The sequence below is a fragment of the Symphodus melops genome (assembly GCF_947650265.1).
Source record: "Symphodus melops genome assembly, chromosome: 6".
NCBI lineage: Eukaryota > Metazoa > Chordata > Actinopteri > Labriformes > Labridae > Symphodus > Symphodus melops.
Window position 1 is genome coordinate 19,627,547 of NC_136696.1, and position 24,277 is coordinate 19,651,823.

Here is a 24,277-nt window from a genome sequence, read left to right on the forward strand (position 1 = left end):
GGCAGGTATAAACAGGCGTATAGAGTTGTGTCACCATAGCAACAAAGACTGCACAATGAGCAGACAGCTCGGCATGTCTACCAAGTAGTGAAAGGTGGATTTAGAAGCTTTCAAGTTTGCTTTTGTTTTTCCAAGGACGCCTACTGCGTTTTTATCTGCGTTTGTTTGTTGGAGTCTTCAGAATAAATGCAAGTGGATTCCATATGAAGACTATCATGACCTCTTCTGAAACTAGGATCGCTCCTTTGTATTTCTTCGATCAGGTAGGCCACGTTATTTATCATGCTTAGGCTACTGTTGTTTAAAAAAAAGCAAACAACAACAAAAAAAAACAAGCAAGACATTTACTAATAATGTAATTCACCACTCTGCAGCCAACAAAACGGAACCAGATTAGCGAAACAAGAAGCAATATTCTCTGTTCTAATGTGGCAAATAAAAGCACTTTAATGGACGAAACGATACGAAGGTAATTCAATTTTAATATGGCAATAAATTATTTAATTTTCTTCATCCGTCTAAGACATGTTTTATTTTTTTTCTCATAGTGGTCTACAAAAAGACACAAGAGATCTTGAAAGAAAAAAGCTCCCTCAGATGCTGTCAACAGAAAGGTGCGATGATGATGATGATGATGAGGAGGAGGAGGAGACACCGGAGACATCCTTAGACCACGACGATCCGATGGAGGCCTACAGGCGAGCAGCCCCTCAGTTGTTAGATGAACTGGCTCTCCTGCTTTCACAGCACAGCTGGACCCAGATGGACCACGTTCCGTGTGGAATTGTCAATATTCTGGATTACTCATGGCAGGATCTGGTCGCAGGGCCTGTGCACTTGAATAGTCCAGAACAGACGGAAAAGCGAGGAAGTTTGAAAAGTTCCTCAGAGCTGGATGATGGAGCTAGTCATGACAAGAGGGAGGACAAGAGAAACTCCCCTGTTGCTGGAAGTATTACTGCATCCGCAAGAAAATCACAAGCTTGCTCAAATCCACAAAAGAAAAAGCGAAAACAAATGAACAATAAGGGTAAGCCTTTTTTTCTTCTTTTTTTTTACAGTTAATATCTTTAAGGTAAGCTTGGACACACTTGTGTAAAAGGCCAACCATCTCTAATACCACATAATATGCCAGTTATTAAACTATTGAATTCAGCCAAGCACCTTGTTTTACATTCAAAGTGGGTTTATCCCTATAAAGTAATAATCATTGAATGAATAACACATGATTAAGGCCTTACTGAAACCCATTATGAAATTAATTCAATAATAATAACATAGACTTAATTCAATAATAATTGGATATCTATCTATCTATCTATCTATCTATCTATCTATCTATCTATCTGTCTATCTGTCTGTCTGTCTGTCTGTCTGTCTGTCTGTCTGTCTGTCTGTCTGTCTGTCTGTCTGTCTGTCTGCATTTGAGAGTAATGAGAAGGAAAAGTCATTAAAAATGTTCATGACCTTTAAAGACTGGCTAAGACGACAGCTATGGTCTTGTGGGCTTGTAGTATAGTGAGAGGATGCTCTATATGACATGTTAGCTTGTTTCTGGGGACTAATGTTTTACTGAATGTTTACTAGTGTACAGAGTCATTCTGTCTGTCTTTTTCAGCATCAGTATAAAGGTGAATGTGCAGTTGACGTTCTATTTTCTCAAACAGTTCACATCTCCTCAACCCTCAGTTTCTCCTTCCCCTCAGACAGCAGCAAATATCCAGGTAAGACATGGTTCTCAATCTTTGTATTAATGATGGCTCTACCGTGTCTGGAGTTGACTGGCTCACTGCTGTTGACTGCTTTTTCCCCACTGCCTCAGCTGGATGTTATTTGTGTCCAGGTTATATCATGCAGCCAAAGCAGACTTCCTGTGACGATCCTCAGTGGATCAGTTTGTGTCCATGGGTGGTGGAGCGGCTCCAGGAGACAAGAGATCCTGAGTGGGTTGTTAACATTTGCTGCTGTATTTAACCTTCAGAAAATGTGTGTCAAATGAGGGGCTACACTTCAAGTGTCTTATCTGATAAGCAGTTTAGTCTGTAGGTGGAAATGTCTATTAATTAGTGTAGCACTTTGTGTGAGTACATATTTGATGACTCAGCAAGAAATGGTATGCATATTTTCATGGTGCCCAGAGGGTAAATCCTAATCACCGGAGTGTTCTCCTGACTTTTCATCGAGCTCCACCACATATTATGTTCTTTAAAAAAAGCCTTGCCTTGTAAGTCTTCAAATGCAAGGCATTGACTGGCTTTTCAGAACAGGTATTTAAAATATTACTTTATCTTTATACAGAACACTGCAAACAGCTGAACAGGACCTGAATCCGCTCGTTTTCTTCCGTCATTATGGTGATGAAAAAGGTCAGGAGAGGAAGGCGAGGAGAAAAGCCCAACTCACCCCGGTGAACGGGATGTTTCAGATACCAGAAGTGAGACAGCAGGATCCAGCTCGTCAGAAGCTTCTATACAAGATCAACAACAGCTCATCGTTCATACAGTATCCTTCTTGTCATGTTTATTTATTCATTTTATTATTCTGTTTGCTGACCAAGAAGCACATGCAGTGTAAGGCTCGAGGGAAATGTGTCACTGCAGCTGACTCTTTGACCCTGTCTCCTCAGCTACCCTTCAGGTGGTATGGCTGTATGTCAGAGCCATTCCGGTCTGCACTGTGGAGGCTTCTACACCAATGTCTTCAGTGACAGTGAGTGTCCTGTTATTCTGGCGACCATCACAGCGTTTGGTCACGGCACAGTTACCCACCCTCTAAGGTGAGCTGAGAACTCACACAGGAGGAAGCCTGAATAATTTAAAAATTTTCAAAAGTTTGTAGACAAAAATAAATAAATAAATAAATAAAATTACTGTAATTCTTATAAATAGGGGATCCTGTGTTTTAGGACTGGACTCTGGTTAAAAAAAAAAAAAGGGCTGACAAGATTTCTTGTCCTCCAAAATTGTTTAATGCTTTAAAAAATGTATGATTAGTTATGTGACACCTTTAATGATATCTGAAATAAATGAACTATTCCCACTCTGTTCGTCAAGTTCTGCTGTTTCAGCCGTGTGGGACCAGGATGGAGGATTCATGTCTGACCAGCATGGAAACCTAACAAAAGAGTGGAGCTGGCACGAGTACCGCACACCAAGGGAGAAGATTGTTGTAAAGGTGCAGCACAAAAAGATGACTTGACAGAGAACTGATGATTGTGGGATTGATTTGATCACCCCTAAACCAATATAAGAGCTGGATGAACTCACATGGACAAATAAAAATGTTGATGAAAATATAAATAGCTTTTACTTAGCCACAAGCAGCAGCCCACATTAGTGTTATTTTTGTAATGGGCAATAATCCTTGTCTTACCAAAGTCACAGTAAAATTTGATTTCATAAAATTGGGTTATTCAGTCACAGTGCTATTGTAAAATTAACATTAAAAATGTCTTCTACCATTTCTTTGACATACAGCGTGGGATAGGCCTGACATGTGAGATCATTGTCAGATGTGCATGTTGGCTTTGCCACATTTAGGGGAAACAAACAAGGTCATGGGAGGTATGACGCATGACCTGCTGATCAACAAACACGAACCCTCTCTGACATGACCAAGAGAGGTTTTACAATAGGTTTTTAGCGTGCAGGTTGCATAAATTCATATGTGATCACGGTACTTTTTCTGATTGTTAAGGATAAGGATAAACTTTATTGATCCCCCAATGGGGGAAATTCGGGTTTATCATTATAAGGAAACCTGTTCATGTCTTTTTGTCTCCTTCAGGTGTCAGCTCTTATCACTGTGAGGCTGTTCAGTGGTACCTCTGCCATGCTCCACTTCAGGTGTAAGAGTGAAAGTGTTCATCTTCCTCTTTCTGCTCTGCCTTGCAATAACCGTTTAAAGAAAACGGTGAGATTTTAGTAAACAAGTAGAGGACAAAAACATATTAGATTTATAATGAACAATGATAATCCATAGAGTCTTCTTCTCTGCATTGGCAGCTGTGCTTACAGACGAAAGGCACGTTTAAAATCTGACTTTGCTCAAGACCTCCTGCTCACTAAGACAAAATCCCCTGCTGTGGTTGTGGAGAGCGAGACAAATCCGTCACTAACGTCTGTAAGATTGTTTTTCATCACCCAATGATGAGGCATAATTATGCTAATAATAATAATATAAGTGGAAGTTAAATTATTACATTATGTGGACAGCATTACAAATCATTATGTTTTTATGCATCAGATATATTTGGCCGTTGGGGAATCAGACAGCATACAGGCTAACTGATCAGGCTGCATCCACAAATGTTAAATGTTAAAACATCTTCTTTCTTTTTCATCTCTGCAGCGGTACAGATCAGGCAACTGATTAATGTTATCAGAAAGCAAAAATAACACTTTGGCAGCGCAGTACACTTTTAACATTGTTAATGTGTTTTTGTTGGTTGATAAGGGGCAGCATTACATTACCTTTGAAAGTCTTGAGATGCTTTCACAGAGTAACTTTATATTAAGCCAAATACCGTTCGTTGTTTAACATCATATGAGCTAATGATGGGTGATGATACATGGCAAGTTTCTCTGTTCTCCCTTGGTCAAGATGGTCAAGATGGTCAAGGAGGTGGAGGAGCTGGAGGAACTGTCAATAAAGTGGAAAAGAGGAGGACATGTTGGCAAGGAGCTAAAGAGGCTTCAGCTGAGAGTATGCAACATCATGGAAGACTGGCTGGATTATTATCGTTTGGCGATTGGTATGAAACTGGGAACACCCAAACTGCAACCAATGGGATTGATGCACAATGAATTATAAGTTATCAAAAATCCGAATTGAAGTTGACCCAATCTGACCCAATGAACTAAATTGTTACAGTATCATCTAATCTTGCCAAGTCAACATTATTGAATAGTTCCATCAGGATCTTGTTCACGGTCACTTGTGTCACTTGGTGTCTGTGTGTGTTCCCAAGTGACCTCCTCCTCTCCTTCAGGGATCAAGTGTCCTGGTATGAACCGGTTGCCAGATGCCCCACTGAAGAATAGGCTGGGGAGGGAGGTACAGTCAGCTGTTCAGCCCTCTCTGAAACCATCTGAGTGGGCAGATGTTAAACTCGTGCAGCCTGAGGATGGCAGGAATGAGTTACAGAAGCTGCAAAGACATCTGTCAGCACCAGCGGAAAGAGCTCCGGACACCAGCGTCAAGCTGCCAAGGTGCACACTCAACAGCGACACAGAAAGCCACAATGTTTGACCAAAGTCCTGTGGCCTGGTGCAAATATTTTAAATGTCAAATTAAATCATAAGAGGCACCGATAAAATCGTATTATGTCTACACGAGAGGAGCTTTGGCAAGGCGGAGAAAATTACTCATGTAATGTCATCTGTGTGGCCTTGCCAAGAATAAAACCAAAAGAAAATGTGACAAACTTAGGGAATGAATTGTTAAGATGTTATGGTAGGCTACATAATTAATATTGTATTTTAAATTGAAATATATGATTTAAAGCAGCCGTTACTTTATGGATACAAATATAAACTGTTTATATATATATACACACATACACACACGAAAACGAGTGAAACTCGACAGAAAGGTTCACAGTGAAAAACACTGTTTTATAAGAATTAATGGATGTGAACATGAAATGAACCACCTTTGAATTTGAAGCCAATGCATCTAAAGTACGGTGACTGCTTTCCTGTCTATCAATGGATCGAACAGTCTGTCTGTAAGTCAGTGTGTCGGTATGTCCTTAAACAGTATCACAATTGATTTTGTATTAGCAATGGAAACACACTGTTTATTGATCAGTTTCCCGAGCCTCGAGCTCTGCTCAAGCAGGTGTATATAGCATTTTGACAACCCACATAAAGGGCAGTTAACAACAAGATAACAAGGAAACAATGGAGGAGTAGTGACCCCTAAAAATTATTGACAATGTCAAACTTCAGAAAAGAGAGGCAAGGTCATAAAAAAATGTTTACATGACTTGTCTTGTAGCAAACAACATTTACCAACGTTTTACAAGAGAAACTGTTTTTAAAATAACAGCTTCACTGTCACCCTTTCCCTGCCAGGTCAGTGGTTATTCCAAACAGTCCAGATCTGCAGCCCTCTGCTGTCCCCCTCCATCCAGCCTCACCATCATTCACCCCCTCCATCCCCCTCACAGTGTGCCCTATGCTGCTGAGAGAGGAGATGCTGGGGGAGGGGGGCCGCAGGCGCTGCTGCTGCAGCGCTACACTGATGCCAGCTTTGACGGACCTGGAGTATGATGCCTTCATTATGGGACAGCCTCTGCACAGTCAACAGATTTTGGTGGTTTGTGTGACTCTGCCGCGCCACCCAGTCAACACACGTCGACTGCAAGACCAGGTTGTGCTGGAGCAGGTTTACAGAATGAGGAACAAGCACAGACGCATGCCATGTACTCAGGTGTGGATGATGCCTTTAATGCAAAAACAATAACAGAACACAACAATTTTATTGTAAGCTCTTCTGTACTGTTTGTGTACCAAGTTAAGCATAATTACAGTTTATGATTAACAGTACTTTATTTGTCCAAATAACATATCAACATAGTCCAAATGACTCTGCAGAATCAGCAAGTCTCCATATCCACACAGAGGCCATTTACCTGTGACATCACCTTCAGGGTGTAAGCTAAAGGCTGCTATGATGTGAAACTGGAGCATTTCAGGTTAAAATACATTTACATCAAAGATATCTGACAAATGTAATCCAACTTAAAAGATTGTTAACTTTTTAAAATAAGCAACATATTTAACACCTGTAAAATATCATTGAAAACCACTAGCATTCAGCCACCTTCTAGCTAATATTAGTTTTAGCTATAAAGTGGTCGATGGTAAATGACAATAAATGTCTAGAATTGTTTTTCTTGTACATGAACCCAGCTTTGAATGGACATAAAAGTAAAAGGTCAGTGTAAGACATTCAGAGGAGTTTTGCACGTTATCTGTTTGGAAACTCAATAAAAAGTTCTTTTTTGAATCTAGTGCCAGATGGATTCATTTCGCCTGCTGAGGTATGAGATGTCAACAAGGAAGCCCTGTGGAGAGGAGAGGCTCCTGCTGCAGCAGCGACACAGCGTAGCTCCTGGCATGTTCCTGGTTAGTAAATCCACTGCAGGCTTCTCAGTGCATGTTTTCATGGCACCCACTGGGGGGCAGCAGCAGTGCTGTCCTGAATGAGAAGTGAAGTTCTCAGTGAGGGGATGAAACTTCTTAATTACAGAGGTTATATCTCATTTTCAAGTCTTTTTTTCAACCAGATTTTTTTTCTGGGAAAAAAGAAAAAATAGAATCAGAGTGACATCATTGTGTCACATAAATACTTACGTCCAAGTGGTGAATCTCGTGAAATGGCGGATCAGCTGTTTTAATTGACAGGATGTTGCATAAACACAATGTAAGTTCCTCTGTGGTGAAATCTAAAAATAACCAGATGACACAAATGACTAATACTATGAAAAGATCACCATTCCACTTCTTTATAGTCGTAGTAAAAACACATTGACTGTTACTCTTTCAATATAATTCTGAAACTACAACTTTGTGCAAATGTAATGTAATACATGTTAATGTTGCAGATGTACATCAGAGGGAAGCTGCTGTTTGTGGGCTATGTATTTAGTGATCACAGCTGCTCTGTCAGGGACCTTGAAAATCAAATCTCCAGAACCAGGGGAGACTACAGATTAGGTCTGAGCCTCCCTTCAGACTACAAGTTCAGGTACTGCTGCACCATACCCAGTGTGAACATGATGTACTCAGAGAATCATCAGTGTTATTCACTGTCAAGAGAGTGAGTGTAAGGGGATGTAACTTAAAGCAGTCACCTACATTTAGCCACAGATGAGGTCAATAAAACTAGTTTTTTTAAAACACAATTTAGATTCTGTATTAAAATACTTCAAACCAAAACAGGATTGATTTACAAATTTTAGTGGAATTAATATGTTCTTAGTCTTCTGTCCTGTCCTTGCAGTGGTACAGTGAACACTTCTGCAGAAAAAGATTCACAGGATGAAACACTAAAGGAAAGGCAAGATGTAATATGGACCACTTCAGGGGAAAAGGAAAAGGTCAATGAGAGGTGTGTGAGAAATATTACTTTCAAAATGATTACTAAATGTCCTTGATTTAATTATTAACAATAAATAATCAGATTACTTGTCTATTGTCTTCTTTCCTGAACAGAAGAAACTGGCAGGTCCCTCGGGAATCACAGCAACAACAAAGGGACTTTTGTGTCAAACCAAAAAAGACTCGGATACTTCCTCATATTAATAATAACAATTCACACTGATTGTGCTCCTGGGATGTGTTAAAATCTGTGTGTCATTTGTTGTCTTTAAGTTGAACCAAAGTCTCCAAACTGCATCAACTGTGTACTGAAGGTTAATGAGCAATCAAACTGCAAACGCCTCATTTGCCTACTCTGCAGGTTGGCAGCACTGATTAGTTTAATCTGTAACTGAACTACAAAATGTCTTTCAACTTTTGGCAGTATCCTGTTGTACCCTGGCAACTTCTCCAGGCTAAATATCTGTCATTAGTGATTAACTGTGACTGGTGTTGTTTCAGGGCTATTTGAGTAAGGGGATTCTCCTCATGTGTGCATTTTACTGGGAGAAAACTGTCTACATTGTACTATTTTTTTTTCTCCTCAGTATTCGCAGATCTAATGAAAACAGCAAACTGCAGTGCGGAGGCAACCCAGCCTGGTATGTTTGCTGTAACAATGACTGATTGATCCACTTGGTTACTGGTTATCATATCGAAAACTGATATATGGCGTTTTTGGAGTTTTCACTTCCCCAACTTAATATTTAAAATAGCTTACAAAGCATCAGCTGGCTCCAAGTCATATAACATTTAAGTCATGCAGTGGTTTTATTATTAGCAATGATGATGTCTGTGGAAAAAATATGTTTGTGTATGTGTCTGATGATGACGATGATCTGGAACATTTCACTGTAATGATGACTAAACATTAAGTAGTAGTTGTGTAGACGTGTTGATTACAGTGTAAGTAGATAGTTCAGATAGTTTAACATACAAGTAGACTGGATTTCCTCTCACACGCTGGTGATATATTGAACTGGGTTTTAAAGTTGTCAACAGTTTATTTATTCTAGGAATGGTTTCCTCACGACTCACGGAGACCTCTAGTGGCGTGTCTATGGACTCACAAAGGAAGCTGAATGGTTTATATGACTGGCAGCCAGCCACCGAGGCTCGCGATGAAATGTGCGCGTGCTGCTCCAACCAAAGTGGAGAAAATTTCGAGTTTGGACAATATTTTTGAATCGACTTCTCGCAATGTATGTGGACACAGAAAATGAAGTTTACCCTGCGCTGAATTACAAACATTGACAAGAAAGAAGCGGGGTGAGGACGCTAATATGAACTCGGGTAAGTGTCTAAATCTGTCAAACCTACTCTTGATTTGGTTTTGCTCAAAGTTTGCAAGCGACATACAAGAGCAGCCTTTCATGATATGTAGCAGCCTATAGGGTAAACTCGTAGCCTACACATTTTTTAAAGAGGGTTAAGCAACGTATGTAGTTAGAGCAAAGATGCAGAGATGTAGGTTAGATAAAATGGTAACAAAAAAATGTCCCTGTAGCCTGTGTATAAGTAAATAAGAGCAATATAGTAGCCTATATCATTTCATATAGGCTACTATGATGATATGGGCTTTTAAGTGAAATATGTCTCTGAACCTGCGCTTTTACTGAATTGTGAAATATTCAATTAAATAACATTCAATTAAAAACACTTTATTTGTTCCCGGGGGTCAATTCAAAGGCACACAGAGCAAATGAAGGACAGTGCAGCTATACTAAAATTACACAAAGAAAATAAAAGTGTCGACAAAAAAAATAAAGTGTCAAAATTAAATGCAAAAGGATGTTGTTGTTAAATATGTTATTTAACAAGTAGTTAACAAGGTTTCAGGACTTTGGTTCAGTCAGACGTACCAGTTTGCGTGACTCTTTTCCTGTCCTCCTTTATTTGTCTCCCACTTTTCATCCCCCATCTGCTCTCCCACCCCCTGCCTAGTGACTTGGAGATGACCATTAGTCAGCTCATGATGCTGTTGTGTTGAGTGGTAAAACCAATGCCTAGTGACCCCCCCCCCCCCCCCCCCCCCCCCCAGGGGTTTAGTGCTTTACTGCAGTTTTACACTAAGCTACATTAGGATCAGTTAATGAGTTAAGAGTGAACTCTTATTAAAGCAACATCTGCCAGACGACTACAAAAGCATCACATGTACCATCTGGATATTCAAGATCTGCTTTTTCCCCCATTCTGACAGATTTGATAGATGATTTTTTATTTGATCCTGCTCTGATTAAGAGGGAATAACTTTATGAATCTTTTACTTCCCTCTCCTCAGACATGCTGAAGCCACCTGTGGCCCCAAAACCAAAGCTGACCCTGCCCCAGAGGCCCGGCCTGTCTCCGGCAACCCCCAGGAGAGATGTCCTCTCACTCCCGTCTCCTGGCACCCAGAAGAGGGTGAAACCAGTACTGGCCCCCAAACCCTGCCTCTCCAAACTCCCCCCTGCTGTGGACTCCAAGCGGCTTGCGACAAAGAGCCCTCACCAAATATCTGTCAAAGAAACCCCACAGAGGACTGAAGGTCTACTCAACTCCCAACATGGAATACAGCTAGAGAGCAAAAAGCCAGATTGGGATTACATTATTCCCATTTGTCTGTGTAGCAATGGAACTTGCTTGTGCATCCGAAAAACATCTGTTAACAACACGGAGAAAGACTTGAACGTTCTGCAAAAGGGTCAAACTGAAGAAAGAAGGAAGCCTCTCCCCAAACCTGGAGTTTCTGTGGATAAGAAAGGAGAACAAACGGACAACCATAAACTGCTTAAAGAAACATTTACTTTGGACAAAAACCACAACACACACAATAACACAGTGACCCTCAGGCCGTCCTTTCCTCATAGAACCTGGAGTGATGAGGCAAATGGTAATGTGATACCTCAGAGCCCAGCTGGGAGAGCACCAGAGGAAGATGCTCTTGGCTCAGCAATCCCAGCAGCCTCTAGGAAGCCAGTCCCTGTCCCTGTACCACGGAAACCCAGGATGGCTGTACTGACCCGTCAGGAAAAGGTGGAGGAGGAGGAGGAGAGGGAAGGGATTGAGAGCCAGGAAGGGAGGGATATGAAGGTGTCGTCAGCATCGGTCGGCGAACCTGTTGATAACCAGCAGACAATTTTTCTGTCGGCGAGAAGAGCCTGCGCCGCCCCAGCTCCTCCGCCCAGGAAGAAACCTTTTCTCTCCACACCCGAAAGAGCACCGACCTCTGGTCCTCATACGCTCCCTGCGGATGTGGAGGAGGAAGACCTGGGTTGGGACAGCAGCATCCAGGAGATGGAGATATCTGTCGACAAGGAGGATGAAGAGGCGGAGAAGGACGGGGAAGGAATGCACGACCAGGTGGCAGACAACGCAGAGCTCACCCAGCCTCCTTCCATCAGTGTTTCAGCAGAGGATGTGACAGCCAAAGTAGCTCCAAAGAAGCCCAAAAGACACAGCAGCCCAATGGCATGGATGCACAAGAAGGACTCCTCTGAGGAGAAAGAAGAGGAGAAAAGGCAGATACCACCTTTACAACATTCGGTTTTGAAGGAGAGAGCAAAGAGGGAGCTGCCTCTCCCTCCGGACGAGAAAATGAGTAGAAACCTCATCGCAGCTCAAACCATCAAACCTCCTCGGTCCAGCTCGAGAAAACACAAGGCCAAGTCGTTCTCTGCCGCCGACCTGGTCCGCTCTGACGGACAGAAGAGGAACTCTTTTCGGAAACTGCTGGACTTGAAGCTCTCGGTGAAGAAGCTGATCGTAAAAGGGGGCCAAAACCCGGACTGCGCTGCGAGTGAGAAAGAGCAAAGTGTAGACAGTGAACAGGACGCGTGGCCAGGCTTCCACGAGCAGCGCAGAAGTCAACGCAAATTGTCCTGCCCGCTGATCGGAGTGGAGCAGAGCGTGGACGGAGATGAGTTTTCTCCCGGAGCGGAACAGGACGTTTACTATGAGAACATGCCGCACTATGAGGAGATATCGGACTACATGAACGTAGGAAGAGCACAGCCGTCTCCTCAGGCCTCCTCCTCACAGGCTACAGTAGCCTGGCAGAGCTTGATGTACAATGACGAGGGCATTTATGAGGAGCAGGAGCCGTACATGTCCTTTGAGAGAAGCCCAGGACAACCACCGAGTCCCATACCAACAGACTATGAGAGGTAGTTTATGATGGCTTTCCTAGTCCTTCACTTATCTTACAATATACTGTACATCAGGACGCTGCTATTGTCTAGAATGACATTGTTGATGACAAAGAGTGACTGAGATCACTCACACATTGTGTCATTGTCTCGGATTCTTGTCAGGGGAGTTTGACGAGTGTGGTGGCTCGCGTGCTTGCTAAGTAGGTGTCGATGGTTGACATCAATATAAACTTCACAACTCAAGTGATTACACAATATTTGGTTTACTCTGGCACTAGACAGCCTTTAGTGTGAAGATAAGATAGTAGGAGGCTGTTTTTTGAAGAAACTTGAACTTCTGAGTCTTTCTGTCAGTTTTTCCAGAGTGATACTGATTTACGGTATGTTGTTATTTGCCACACTGATGGCTTTAGTTTGCTTTTCTTAGTTGTGTCTGAGTTGTTTTTGCCCAAGCTTGAGTTCTGTTTGGAGTAAAGTTTTTTTTTTTTTTTTTTGCTACTTTAAAAAAAAAAAATAATAATTGTGCGGGAGCAAAAATTTCTCTTTTGTTCTGATTAAGAGCCAGACCAGTATCTGTGGGTTTGATTTTTAATTTGTATTTTTTCAGGCCTCTTTTAGTCACATACTGATTGTTCTGGGAATTTAGAAATGCTTCCATCACATAGTTAAGTTTGTCCAATCACAGACTCCGTAGTCAACTAAATGCTCAGCTCTGTCTGCACAGTTTTTCACACAAGAATTTGCTGACATTTTATCATAAGGTTACATATTCTTCAGTCAATTTATTGTCTTGTTATTTCACACCTAAATACCGTTTGCTGTACTCTTCTACTTGGAGTATTCCACAAGCCCACCTGCTGTCAACAGTTTGAATTGAAAAGCTTGTGTTTAATCAGAGTAATGCTGCCAGAACAGTCCCCTCAATGTTTGGCCAGAACAGTCAGCGTGCTGCTTATTTAGCTCAATTAAACATTCTCCTCTAATCCTAACAAGTAATGGTTGCCGGTTCGGATTCATGCTAAAACCTTGTGTTGTGTTCAATGGCCGGGAAGCAGAAGTCAGTTGTGGAAAAAGAAATGGGATTACAGTTTGTGTAATGCATACCGACTCAGCTTAGTGTGTCACCCCTCTTTACTTTAAACTGTGCAACGATCACATGTTGAAAACACGCTGAGCGGCTCACCATCGGACGTCAGTCACAGCCGAAAGCAGTAGGTACATGCCGCAGTGTGTTAGACCCACAGATGCTGGATTATTAGGCGTCTCTCTCAGTGTTTTGTTCAGGGAGGGACTGCTGTTTCACATGTAGAGCTCCCTCTGGGAACTGTGGCATTTTAACTATGCAGTTTCTCTTTGATGCATTTCCCTTTAGGTTGGTTATATCCAGCCGCTCTAGAGCTGCATGCTTAATCGACCATACTGTATTACAGGTAGTGGTTCTAATACTGTTGGGACATGGCAGCTTTCAGACAGACTACTTCTCTGTGACCTACAGCAGGCAGCTGGACTGAAAACCAGAGGAGTTATGACTGTGTGATTATCACAGATGATTATCATTTAATGTTTTTTTTCCGGTTGTTTCATGTCATCCCTTTCCTGTTTTGTTTTTTTTATGACTCGAGCTTGATCAGAGAGGAAGTGTTCGAGTACTCTCGTTCTGAAGTTTTTTTTCTAAAAAAAAACCCTCACCCTCAAAGGATGCTGACACTGCTGTTTTCATTTCTAATCTCATTTCTTCTAACCTCCTTTCTAAAAATCTAATAAAAGCATTCTCACTTTTGACATCCACCAAGCTGCCTTTGTGTATCCAAAACACCCGCACATTGTGCTCTGGCATCTCCTCTGACCCTTAACATCCCTTTCTTTGGACAGAAGCTCTGTTGACGAGGAAGTGGCCCCCCTGGATGAAGGTCCATCAGATGATGACACCCCGGCCAACACCTCGGATGAAGAAGACGAGGGAGACAGCAGCTCCGTCTCAAGTAAAGGCGACCCAGAGCAGGTGAAGGAGAGCACGGTGAGGAGATAACACTCTATTAGCTCAATAAACTTTGTTTCCTTTTAACGCCTTGTGGGTTCTCTCTGAATTTACTGCAGGTATCTTCTGTTGTGACCATCCCAGTGATTCGTTATGGTGCATCTAAATCTGTTTTTCCCCCCACTTTTGTTAGACTCAAAATGGACAGAAGAAGAACAAGATTCAGCACATCGCTACAGAAATAATGAGCTCTGAGAGTGTGTAAGAGTCTTTTTTTTTTTTTTTTTTTTTCAAGTGCAGGTTGAGTATTATTTGTTTTTTTTATAGCTAACATCTTTACATATGTCTTTGAGGTTACTACCTTCATTCTACTATGTGATTTAAAATGAGGGCATCATTTATGCACACAGTATTATATATCATTTATATAGTGAAGAAGAAGTGTCTCCTTGGAGGAAATAGAAATTTTCCTATAACTCTGGATAATCCCCATATGTGGCGAACAGCCTTAACAAGATGACTTCAGTTTTTTAAAGGGGACATGTTATATCCATTTTCCACCTTTTCAAACAGTCTCCTGTGGTCCAAATGAAGCATCTGTTCTGTGCTTTAGTCAAAATATAACATGAATCAAGCACCAGAGGAGGTTTGTGACCCTGTATTAACCAGCTCTCTCAGAACGCTCCGTTTTGGTGCGTGTGTCTCTTTAAATGCAATGAGCACCCTGAGTTTTCCTGGTAGACATTACTCCTTTGCTTGCGAGAAGAAAAATGGAGGATCTGTGAAAAAGTTTTGCTCGAGGCTGGGGTGAGAAATAGCAGGGGAGGGGATTATTTTTATTTTTTTTAACCTGAATCCCACTGTGATGTCACAAGGAGAGTATATTTGAAACAGGCATTTTTTTCCTGTGTTTTAAGACATATGCAGACCACACACAAAGGACTGAAGGGGTTTATTTCACCTTTTGTTGGTCGGTAGAGACTCGGGTTACCCAAATACTGTATATGTTCAAAAACACTGTAAAAGGGGATTTTTCACAATATGTCTCCTTTAAGTTAAAGTTGCTTTCATTATAGAACTTAAAGTTAAAGTACTTTAGGATAGATGCTAGGCTTCTGTTGTTTTTACTTCTACTGTTGTTGTTGTAAACATCTTATAAATAACAGTTCATTAAATAACTCTGCTTTAGTTGGAAGTAGATATCCCAAACCCTCAGTAAAGAAAGTTTCTCACCTGGTTAGTGAGGAAATAATTTTAGCTTTTTGGCTAATTTTGGTTAAAAAAGAAAAAAAATACAAAAAACTTTTCTCTTTAACTTATTCAACCTTGACCGCATCTTTAATATTTGTAACTCGGTGTTTCTTTTTCAGGTTTGTTGATGTCCTGAAGTTGCTTCATGTTGTAAGTACCCACACACTCCACTCTTGGCTTCACACAAAAACAAGCTCGATTGTTGCTGTGAAAAGAGCAGCAGCTGTTGTTATTCTGTGTATTTTATTTTATCTGGTGCTTGTCTTCGGTCTGAGCCCACATTCTCCATATGTGTTTCATTATGCTCATAAGCCACCGCAGCACAACCCCATGCAGGATAACTCTGTGTGTAAACTGAACTCCCCTCAGTCCCACATTCCTCACAGTTTCCCCCCTCGGACACTCGGGACACTGAAGTGGAGAACACTGAAGGCAACAGCGACTTGTCATGTTCTCTCTTTGTCTACTTTTTTCACCTCCAAGTTGTTACTGAAACAGAGACTCCAAAATAATAAGAAGTTTCACTTGTGTGCTGCGCTTCCCTCATAATAAGTTTGACACAATACACCCTGAGTGAGTCACCAATGCTTTTCAATCTATTATCAGACCAGTGTAACTCTGTTCTATGTACTAACGTAACAGAAGATGCTTCCAAACACCTTGAAGAAACTTTCTTAGTCTAAACTTGGTTTTATGGATAAAAAGAGAGTTTGAAGAGGAACCTCATTTCTAGCTGTGCCAATATTTAGATGTAGTGAGATGTGCTCAGGAGATAGTTTGTGAAAGTTAAAGGTATACATCTGGAGATAGAAACAAGCTAAAGTTACACTCAAATCTTTTTGGGGGATTTTTTTTGCAAACAAATACGGATCCCCTCAACCCCCCTTTCTTTTTTTCTATAAAGACTTATTTTTGAGGCTTTCATTGTAGAGCTAGAAGAGTGAATAGAGTTGGAAAGAGAGAGAGGAGAATGACATAATGAGCCACTGATCAGATTCGAACCCTGGCCTCTACACCATAGATAGATAGATAGATAGATACTTTATTGATCCCGAGGGAAATTCAGGCCATCTGTACATGGGGCGCACACAGTAAGCACCATGCTACCGTTGTCCCAAAACCCCCCTTTCCAACATAAAGGAAGTGTCTCCAGTGGCTGCATATCTTATTCAAAATGTGAAAATCCCTCTTAGGCTTAAGTTTGTCCCTTCAAGGCTACTGTGCAAACATAATGGACTCATTGGGAACAGGCACACTCCCTCTTTAGATCTAAATGGCTCATTGTTAGGTGAAAGCATACCAGGCTATATAATATTCAAGTTCTGCAGATTACTCTACCGGGGTTTACGTTCCTAACATATTTAAGTCTACCGCTAAAATGTTGCATCTCTGAGGTTCAGCAATGGTGTTAAATGTATTTCTGAAATCCCTAATCAAACTTTCATGTAGCCGTAGGCAGGAGTGTGTACTGAGACAGACACATTTGTCGTCTTATAAATGCTTGAGATAAACAAAAAAAACAAGCACCAACTCTGAACAAGTCTATAGTGCTAATAGAGGCCAGATTATCTTTACATAACAGCCCGTGTGCTCCTGTGTGAACCTTTGTTTACTGCGTCAAGTGTGTCGAAGTTAAGCTCTTTTTAATGAACTCGAGTGTTCTGATTCTTTATTTACCACAAACAGAACGATGAATATGCTAATGAATGCGCTGATGTTTGGAGAGAAAAGGTCATAAACAAAAGATTATTGTAGCGCTGAGTCATCAACAGTGACTCCTCTCTGTGCAGCACACAAACCAAAGTGCTCGCGGCTCGGAAGACTTTAGAGGAGTCACATGAGGAGGAAAAGTCTTCCCAAGAAGGATGATAAGGTGACCTATATAGTGTTTGTTGTTTTTACGTTTCACCCAGGCTGCTTTTTACAGACTGATCGATAAAACTACAGGCCTGTAGTTGTCTTTATCAGATTTTTCAGTTCGGCCACATTTTTTTTTAGCAAAGCTTGTATGCCTTGTTTACTGTTACGATCAGGTGAGAACAAAACATCAACTGTCCAGAAACAAAAGGATAAAGCAGCTTTGATTTTTTTTATTTTTTATTATCAGAGTACAGAGAATATTCTCTCCCCTCGTGTAGAGTATTCTGTCTTTAAGTAAACCACCAAGGTAACGTGTACAGGACCGTTTGAATAGTCGGCTTTTGTCATAAGAGATCGCACATGTTAACCACGGGAGCTCTCTAAAAGGTGCTGAGTCTGAAAGCAGTTTTATTTGCCATGTGTCCCAATAAACCAACTCTCTTCTCTCCCCCCTTAAAAAACAAACAAAAAAAGAATCCACATCATCAAAAAAAAAGTGAAGCAGAACAGCCTCCTTTTAGTTCAGTTTTCGTCGTGATTCACAGTATCCTGGAAATGTAAGAAAGCCGAATGTGAGTCAGATATGTGTCAGCAGTATTTTGGTCCTTATCTTTTTTTTCCCTCAAGCTTCTCGGCGCCGCTCTCATTCATAGTTTTTCACACATTATGCAGAGTGGAAAACATGAAAAACTCTTCATTGAGATGGCGTACTGGCTTACTTTTGGGATGTCTTTATATGAGTCTGTCCTGCTCTGCAAAATAACCTCATACTGTATACTGAAACCTCACAGTTGAGTTAACACCCTGCTGTGTTCTCGGGCTCCTGTCCGTGTCCCATCTGATTTTTATCTGTAACATCCGACCAACAGGACTTCCGTGACGCGGTATCCAGAGCGTCTCATCAGAGCGGGAAGGCTGTGATTGAGGAGCGGCTTCTCAACCAGATCCTGTACTACCTCCCACAGCTCTACGAACTCAACCAGGATCTGCTCAGAGAGCTCAAGGAGAGAGTCGCCAAATGGTAGTAGAGTTTTAAACATTGGTGTATTTATTCAGGCTGCGGTCACACTGGCCATCCGTACCGTGCCCAAGCATGCTTCATTATATCCTTCATATTCTATTGCCAGCGTGACCGCACCCTCAGAGAGCCGTAATGCATCTTTACTGTATGGTCAGTTATAATGAAGAATCCCTGAGGTAATATGTTTTTGGCCTACTTTCTCTCTGGAGCTGTCATTGGTAATGCAAGGCGCCTTAGTTTCAAATAAAACACATTTTAAAAAGTGGTATCCTGTGTAAAAATGTGATCCTGGCCTTTCTTCACTCATACTCAGGTTCCTGAAGTGGATACACTCTTGTTTAAAAGTAGAGGCAGCTTTTGGCCGCTGCCTCAATTCCTTTATTAGAGCTGACGCCTCATGTACACAAGCAGGTTGCATGCTCGACTCCCGATCAGTGACATGCTATATGGTGGCTGTCACCTCCCTCTCTCAAAACATTTCCTGTCAGTTATCAAACAACCGCACAGACATTTACTTACCACACTGGTGTCTGCATTCTTTGAGCTCTGCAGTATCTACCTGATGACAACCACATTACTGAAGATATTGTACTGGTCAGTCCTCCACACTGTGCTGTCGTAACTATTATACTGACTACTATACTGTGTTAAACAAAAGACGGAGGCTCTGAGGAAAAGTAACAATCATGTTTCACATCGTTAATAACACGACTTAAAGCATTGTTATCATCATTGAAAAATTCATCAACCAAAACGTTCATTCTGAACCAGCCCAAACCCTTAATGTCTATCTCATTCTCTTCCTTCTGTGTACAGGGATGACAATGCCCAGCTGGCAGATATTTTCCTGAAGAAAGGGCCATATCTGAAAATGTACTCCACATACATCCGCGAGTTTGACAAGAATGTTGTTTTACTGGAAGAGCAGAGTAAGAAGAACCAAGCGTTTGGCGCAGTGGTGCGGGAATTTGAGGTAACAAGGCTGGCTTAACCTGTTTTCCTAGTCTTCCGTGGCAAGTCCAAAAAGTTTTTTGTTTTTTTTTATGTACAAGTTTGTTTCTAAAATTGGGTCATTTGTGATGTCCCCTCCCCAGGCTAGTCCACGCTGTGCGAACTTAGCTTTGAAGCATTACCTACTGAAGCCTGTTCAGAGGATTCCCCAGTATCAGCTGCTGCTAACAGGTACACATGCTAAAGAAGTCTTTTTTTTCATTAGCGTGATGTTGTCGTCATCACTGTCACATTCCATTTAATTCATTTCTGTTATTGAAAATGAAGCTTCTTTAGTTATTATGGGTTCTAAAGCTTGGTTTGTGATGTCCTATTTTAGGTGCCATGCTGCCCTCTGGTGTTTTAAAAAAAATCATTTTGCTTTTCTGTCCAGCCTCTTCATTTTACATATTACAAGTTTTTTTTTGAAGTGCAGCCCACTTCAGATTTGGTGACATAACTGGAGCTTTACCATGAAGGAGCTTAGTGTTTCATGAGTCTAATGCATCAGAGTCAATCCCTCATTACCAAAATGTGAAGAATGTTCCTTGCATCACTCTTGTGTAATTGCATTACGTAAGCACCTGCAGACCTTGTTATCCAGGATTTTGATTTTTAGATTACATTCCAGGAATTTTGTATCCCAGCATGCAAAGGAGCCTTCACTTGTTTGCATTAACGTTTGTTATTGTGTTCCAGATTATCTCAAAAATCAGTCTGAAGACTCTGTGGATTACAAGGACACACAAGGTAAACCCTTTTAACATCTGCACGCTGTAAACTCACCTAAAGGGCATCAGTGCCGAAAGTCTGTCAGGTTTGTGATGCACTTTTTAATCCCCATAGCTGCTCTTGGGATTGTGAAAGAAGTGGCCAATCATGCCAACGACATCATGAAACAAGGGGTGAGAGACAACATGCAGTCAGTCAAAGATTTCTGTTGACAGTTACATGAAGGGCTTCGTGTTGTTGATGCACACTTCTTTACGTATCAGGATAACTTCCAGAAGCTGATCCAGGTGCAGTGCAGTCTGAATGGACACCATGAGATTGTGCAGCCTGGCCGGGTAAGGCTGCAAATTTTTATTTATTTTTTATTTATTTATTTTTTACAATTAGGCTTTTAAAAGACATTAGAAAAAGAATTGCCACTAAGTTTGTTACATTAAACAAGTGGAACAACATGCACGAGTTAATGTGATTTATATTTTTTATTTTCTGATATCAAGATCTTCCTGAAAGAGGGCGTCTTGAAGAAACTGTCCAGGAAGGTCATGCAGCCCAGGATGTTCTTCCTGGTAATGACAAACCTCTCTCTTCCCTCTCTTATTTCACTCTCATTCTTTTACAACATGCTCCAACTTTTTAAAATCCAAATACCTTATGTGAATCTTTCATTGTGATGATAGGTACTTCCCTAGAAATGTTCTTGGCTAGATTGTTTTATTCAGGACAGTGGGGGTTTTTATCAAGGTTTTGAAAGTGTCACTCTGGGCTCCTGTGTTGTGACTAAAAAAATCACGAATGTAAAAGTGAAGAAATGCAGTCTCTTTGTCATTTCTCTTCCAGTTTAACGACACCTTGCTCTACACCACTCCAGTTCAGTCGGGACAGTTCAAGTTCAACAACATGTTATCTCTGGCTGGGATGAAGGTGATTTTTATTATTTTACAGTCTTCATCTTTTAATTCTCTACTATTAGACATGATGTGTGTACACCCTGCCATCACTGCTCACGACAGAAATCATTACAGGTGAGCAAACCCAACCAGGAAGCCAATCAGACCGAGCTGAACATCGAGAGCGTGGAGCGCTCCTTCATCCTCTCAGCAAGGTGACAATCAGAAACAAAAGATGGTTGAGGACAGAAGTTGGGTTACTGGTTGTATGTATCAGTATGCTTTAACTTTATTTGTAAAGGGACCATGTACAATATGAAACATAAATGTTGCCATTTGATGTATTGCACCAGAGTTACCTCAGAGCAGCAGTCCCTTGGTTACAATTAAAACATCACATAGTAATATAAAATATGTCCGTAACAAACATAGCAGTGGAGAGATTATCTCCACACTTAAATGTATAAATGTAGATCAGTAATTACAGAATTGACCGTCTTTTAGCAGATCTTTCAGTTTGTGTTTAAAGCTGCAGATTGAATGACATGCTATGTCTCCTTGTGGTGTAGAGGTGTGTGGTCACAGTACAGTATATGTCTGTAGTAACACTTTTTCTCTTTGTAGTTCGGCCTCAGAGCGAGATTCATGGCTCCAGGCTATTTCAACCGCCATCAATGAATACACCAGGAAGAAGATCAGTTTTATATCTGGGAAACCTTCAGAAGAGGTGAAATAACCTCACACACGTTAGTGTTTGCAGTGAATGAGCCTCGCTTGGAAGGAAAAATACAAGAACATTTTTACGATTGAGCCCCAGGGTTGATATCCTGTTCCTTTGTTTATCTCCAGGCAGAGCTGAGTGATTGTTCTGATGGTGCTCCTTTGGGATCCAAAGCCCCCATATGGATCCCTGATCCCCGCACCACCATGTGTATGATCTGCACCTGTGAGTTTACGCTAACATGGAGGCGACACCACTGCAGGGCATGTGGAAAGGTAAGGCGACCGGTTTGGTAGAAGAAGTCGCTCTGTTAACAATTTAGAGGACTCGTGAAACTGTACAAGAAAGAAGAAGTTGACAAATAATCCAATGAGGGTTTTATTCTTCTTTAATCCACTAGGTGGTGTGCCAGTCCTGTTCCTCCAACAAACACTGTCTTGAATACCTGAAGAACCAGTTGGCTCGAGTGTGTGACCAATGTTTCCTTGTACTTCAACAGCAGAAAAGTAAGTCTGGCTTCCTTCCTCCATAGACCCTGTTACCATAGTTACAGTGTTCCTGTGACATCACACTCAGGGTGAGAAGCTAAAATACTGTTATCATGTCGCACTAATTTGTTCCAGTTTGTAAATCATAGGAATTAAGATAATCTGAGAAATGGATGACTTAATGATAAGCAACTACAGAGACAACAGGAAGTGAAAATCCAGAGAGACCTCAGGTCATATTTGAAGTTAAAAATCGTATTTGAGAATCCATTAGCTCCCATCAGAAGAGTAAAAAATTCAGCCATTTCCATTCTAACGTTTACATTTAAGAACAACATATACCATAGAATTCATTTATTTAAAACTGGGGTAAATACACTGGAGGAATTTAAGTTTGCAACGGATTTTTTTATTGTGTTGATCTCCATGTTAAACTTGAAATGTGGCCTGAGGTCTTTCCAGATTTTCAATTTCAATACGGTCTATAGTTTCAGCCTCGTAATTCCATAATTATGGATGTCTGACAACAAGTTTGCATTTGACACAGGCACACCTTGTGTTCTATGTATTAAAATGCACGTGACACATTCTGTTATTCAGATGAACAAGCTTTATCGGCAGCCATTTCTCCTGGAAGCAGAGCAACCTTCGCCTTTTCCAGACGGCAGAAGAAGATACCTGCAGCCCTCAAAGAGGTGACTGATGATTTCTCCTCATCACAGATGCACTGTGGGTAATGATTACATCATATCTAATTAGACAGGGTGTTACTTGTTTCAGGTGTCTGCAAACACCGACAACTCCTCGATGAGTGGGTATCTGCAGAGGTCAAAGGGCAATAAGAAGCAGGGGAAGAGGCTGTGGTTCGTCATCAAAGACAAGGTCCTGTACACATACGCTGCTAGTGAGGTAAGGCTATCTGTTTGTAGAGGCGATAAGTCATAATTACACAGAAAGGACGTTATTTCCTGCTCTTGTAACAGCTGTCTTTTTTTATTCTGTCTTCATACAGGATGTTGCAGCTTTAGAAAGTCAGCCCTTGTTGGGATTTATGTTGAAGGTTGATCCATCACAGAAGTTCCAGTTTAAGCTCTACCACAAAAAGACACTTTACTACATTTTTAAAGCTGATGATGTCCAAACAGCTCAGAGGTATGGTATTTAGAATTGGTTAAGGAATGTTTTAAAGATGTTTGCATTTAAAGAAACACAAAGGTTTTGTAATAATAACCATACTAATGATACTATTCTTTTTAACAGATGGATCGACAGATTTAAAGAAGCCACAGTGCTCTAATATCTACATCGTGTGTGCTACTTTTTTACTCTTCTGCCCTTCCCAGAAAATGTTTTACCTCAGTGCTCTGAATTTTGCACAAAGCATTGGGAGACTCCATATTACTTGCACTGGTATAAAATCCCCATGTATTATTTTATAATGGTAACCTTTTACATCACATTACATTTTAAGAGTACTTGTGGATATGTTGTTTTGAATGTTTACATGAATCGTTTTAACTGTGCATTTATTGCAAATCCTTTAGAAGTCCCTGAAGCCAATTTAGGTTTTGATTTGTCCCATTATAATTGACTAGAAACCTTCTTTAATCATTTTAGCAGATAGGTTAAAACATGTTGTCAATAGACTTGTAATATATAGGGTCATAGTCAGTCACGTGTTTCTTCTTGTTTGGGCACACAATGCATCCTTATCAAATTTGTAAAGGCACAGTCATCTCATTTTTTCTGACATTTATGTGACTCCAACACTGAAACAGTTTTCATGATGTCTCAGGGGATTTTTGTGGACAAAACTGTACCATACTTTTTATTGCACTTAGTAAAGTATGTAGTTACTGAAATTGCTGTACATAGTTTATGCAACAACATCTGTAAATATAAAGTACTGTAAAGTAAATGTGGTCAATTTCCCACGAATGTCAGTTTTACGTTTTAACTTTGGTTACTGAAATACATGTTTGATACACTGTGCTTTTTTTGTTCAACTTCAGACATTTGGAAAATGATTTAGCTGTGCATTAAAAGGGTGGAACAGCATGGTTTCAAGTCAG

At 40.9% G+C, this 24,277-nt stretch overlaps 2 protein-coding genes and 1 long non-coding RNA gene across 3 annotated transcripts; all 3 read left to right on the plus strand.

Moving 5' to 3' along the window:
* Nucleotides 1-18: 18 nt before the first annotated feature.
* On the plus strand, nt 19-826 carry LOC306825737. Its single transcript, XR_013779309.1, has 3 exons — nt 19-263; nt 375-469; nt 549-826. It is a non-coding gene; the product is annotated as an uncharacterized lncRNA (long non-coding RNA).
* Nucleotides 827-853: 27 nt separating this feature from the next.
* On the plus strand, nt 854-9,028 carry LOC306825739 (uncharacterized protein C3orf20-like). The gene is given in 16 exon segments (XM_079346686.1): nt 854-1,030; nt 1,668-1,724; nt 1,844-1,943; nt 2,299-2,502; nt 2,627-2,776; nt 3,054-3,174; nt 3,787-3,912; nt 4,005-4,026; nt 4,028-4,122; nt 4,603-4,753; nt 4,991-5,210; nt 6,078-6,435; nt 7,020-7,133; nt 7,613-7,755; nt 8,011-8,118; nt 8,223-9,028. Coding segments are annotated over 16 exon segments (2,091 nt in total). The 5' UTR covers nt 854-1,017; the 3' UTR covers nt 8,332-9,028.
* A 42-nt stretch (nt 9,029-9,070) lies between these two features.
* LOC306825738 (FYVE, RhoGEF and PH domain-containing protein 6-like) lies at nt 9,071-24,265 on the plus strand. The gene is made up of 21 exons (XM_079346685.1): nt 9,071-9,440; nt 10,429-12,292; nt 14,150-14,294; nt 14,449-14,516; nt 15,626-15,656; nt 18,236-18,387; nt 19,204-19,360; nt 19,482-19,569; nt 20,077-20,127; nt 20,224-20,282; nt 20,373-20,444; nt 20,607-20,675; nt 20,947-21,030; nt 21,132-21,211; nt 21,621-21,723; nt 21,846-21,992; nt 22,118-22,223; nt 22,806-22,900; nt 22,986-23,114; nt 23,218-23,357; nt 23,466-24,265. The coding sequence occupies exons 1-21, from the start codon at nt 9,431-9,433 to the stop codon at nt 23,500-23,502; spliced, it is 3,687 nt and encodes a 1,228-aa protein (XP_079202811.1). The 5' UTR covers nt 9,071-9,430; the 3' UTR covers nt 23,503-24,265.
* The last annotated feature ends 12 nt before the right edge of the window (nt 24,266-24,277 follow it).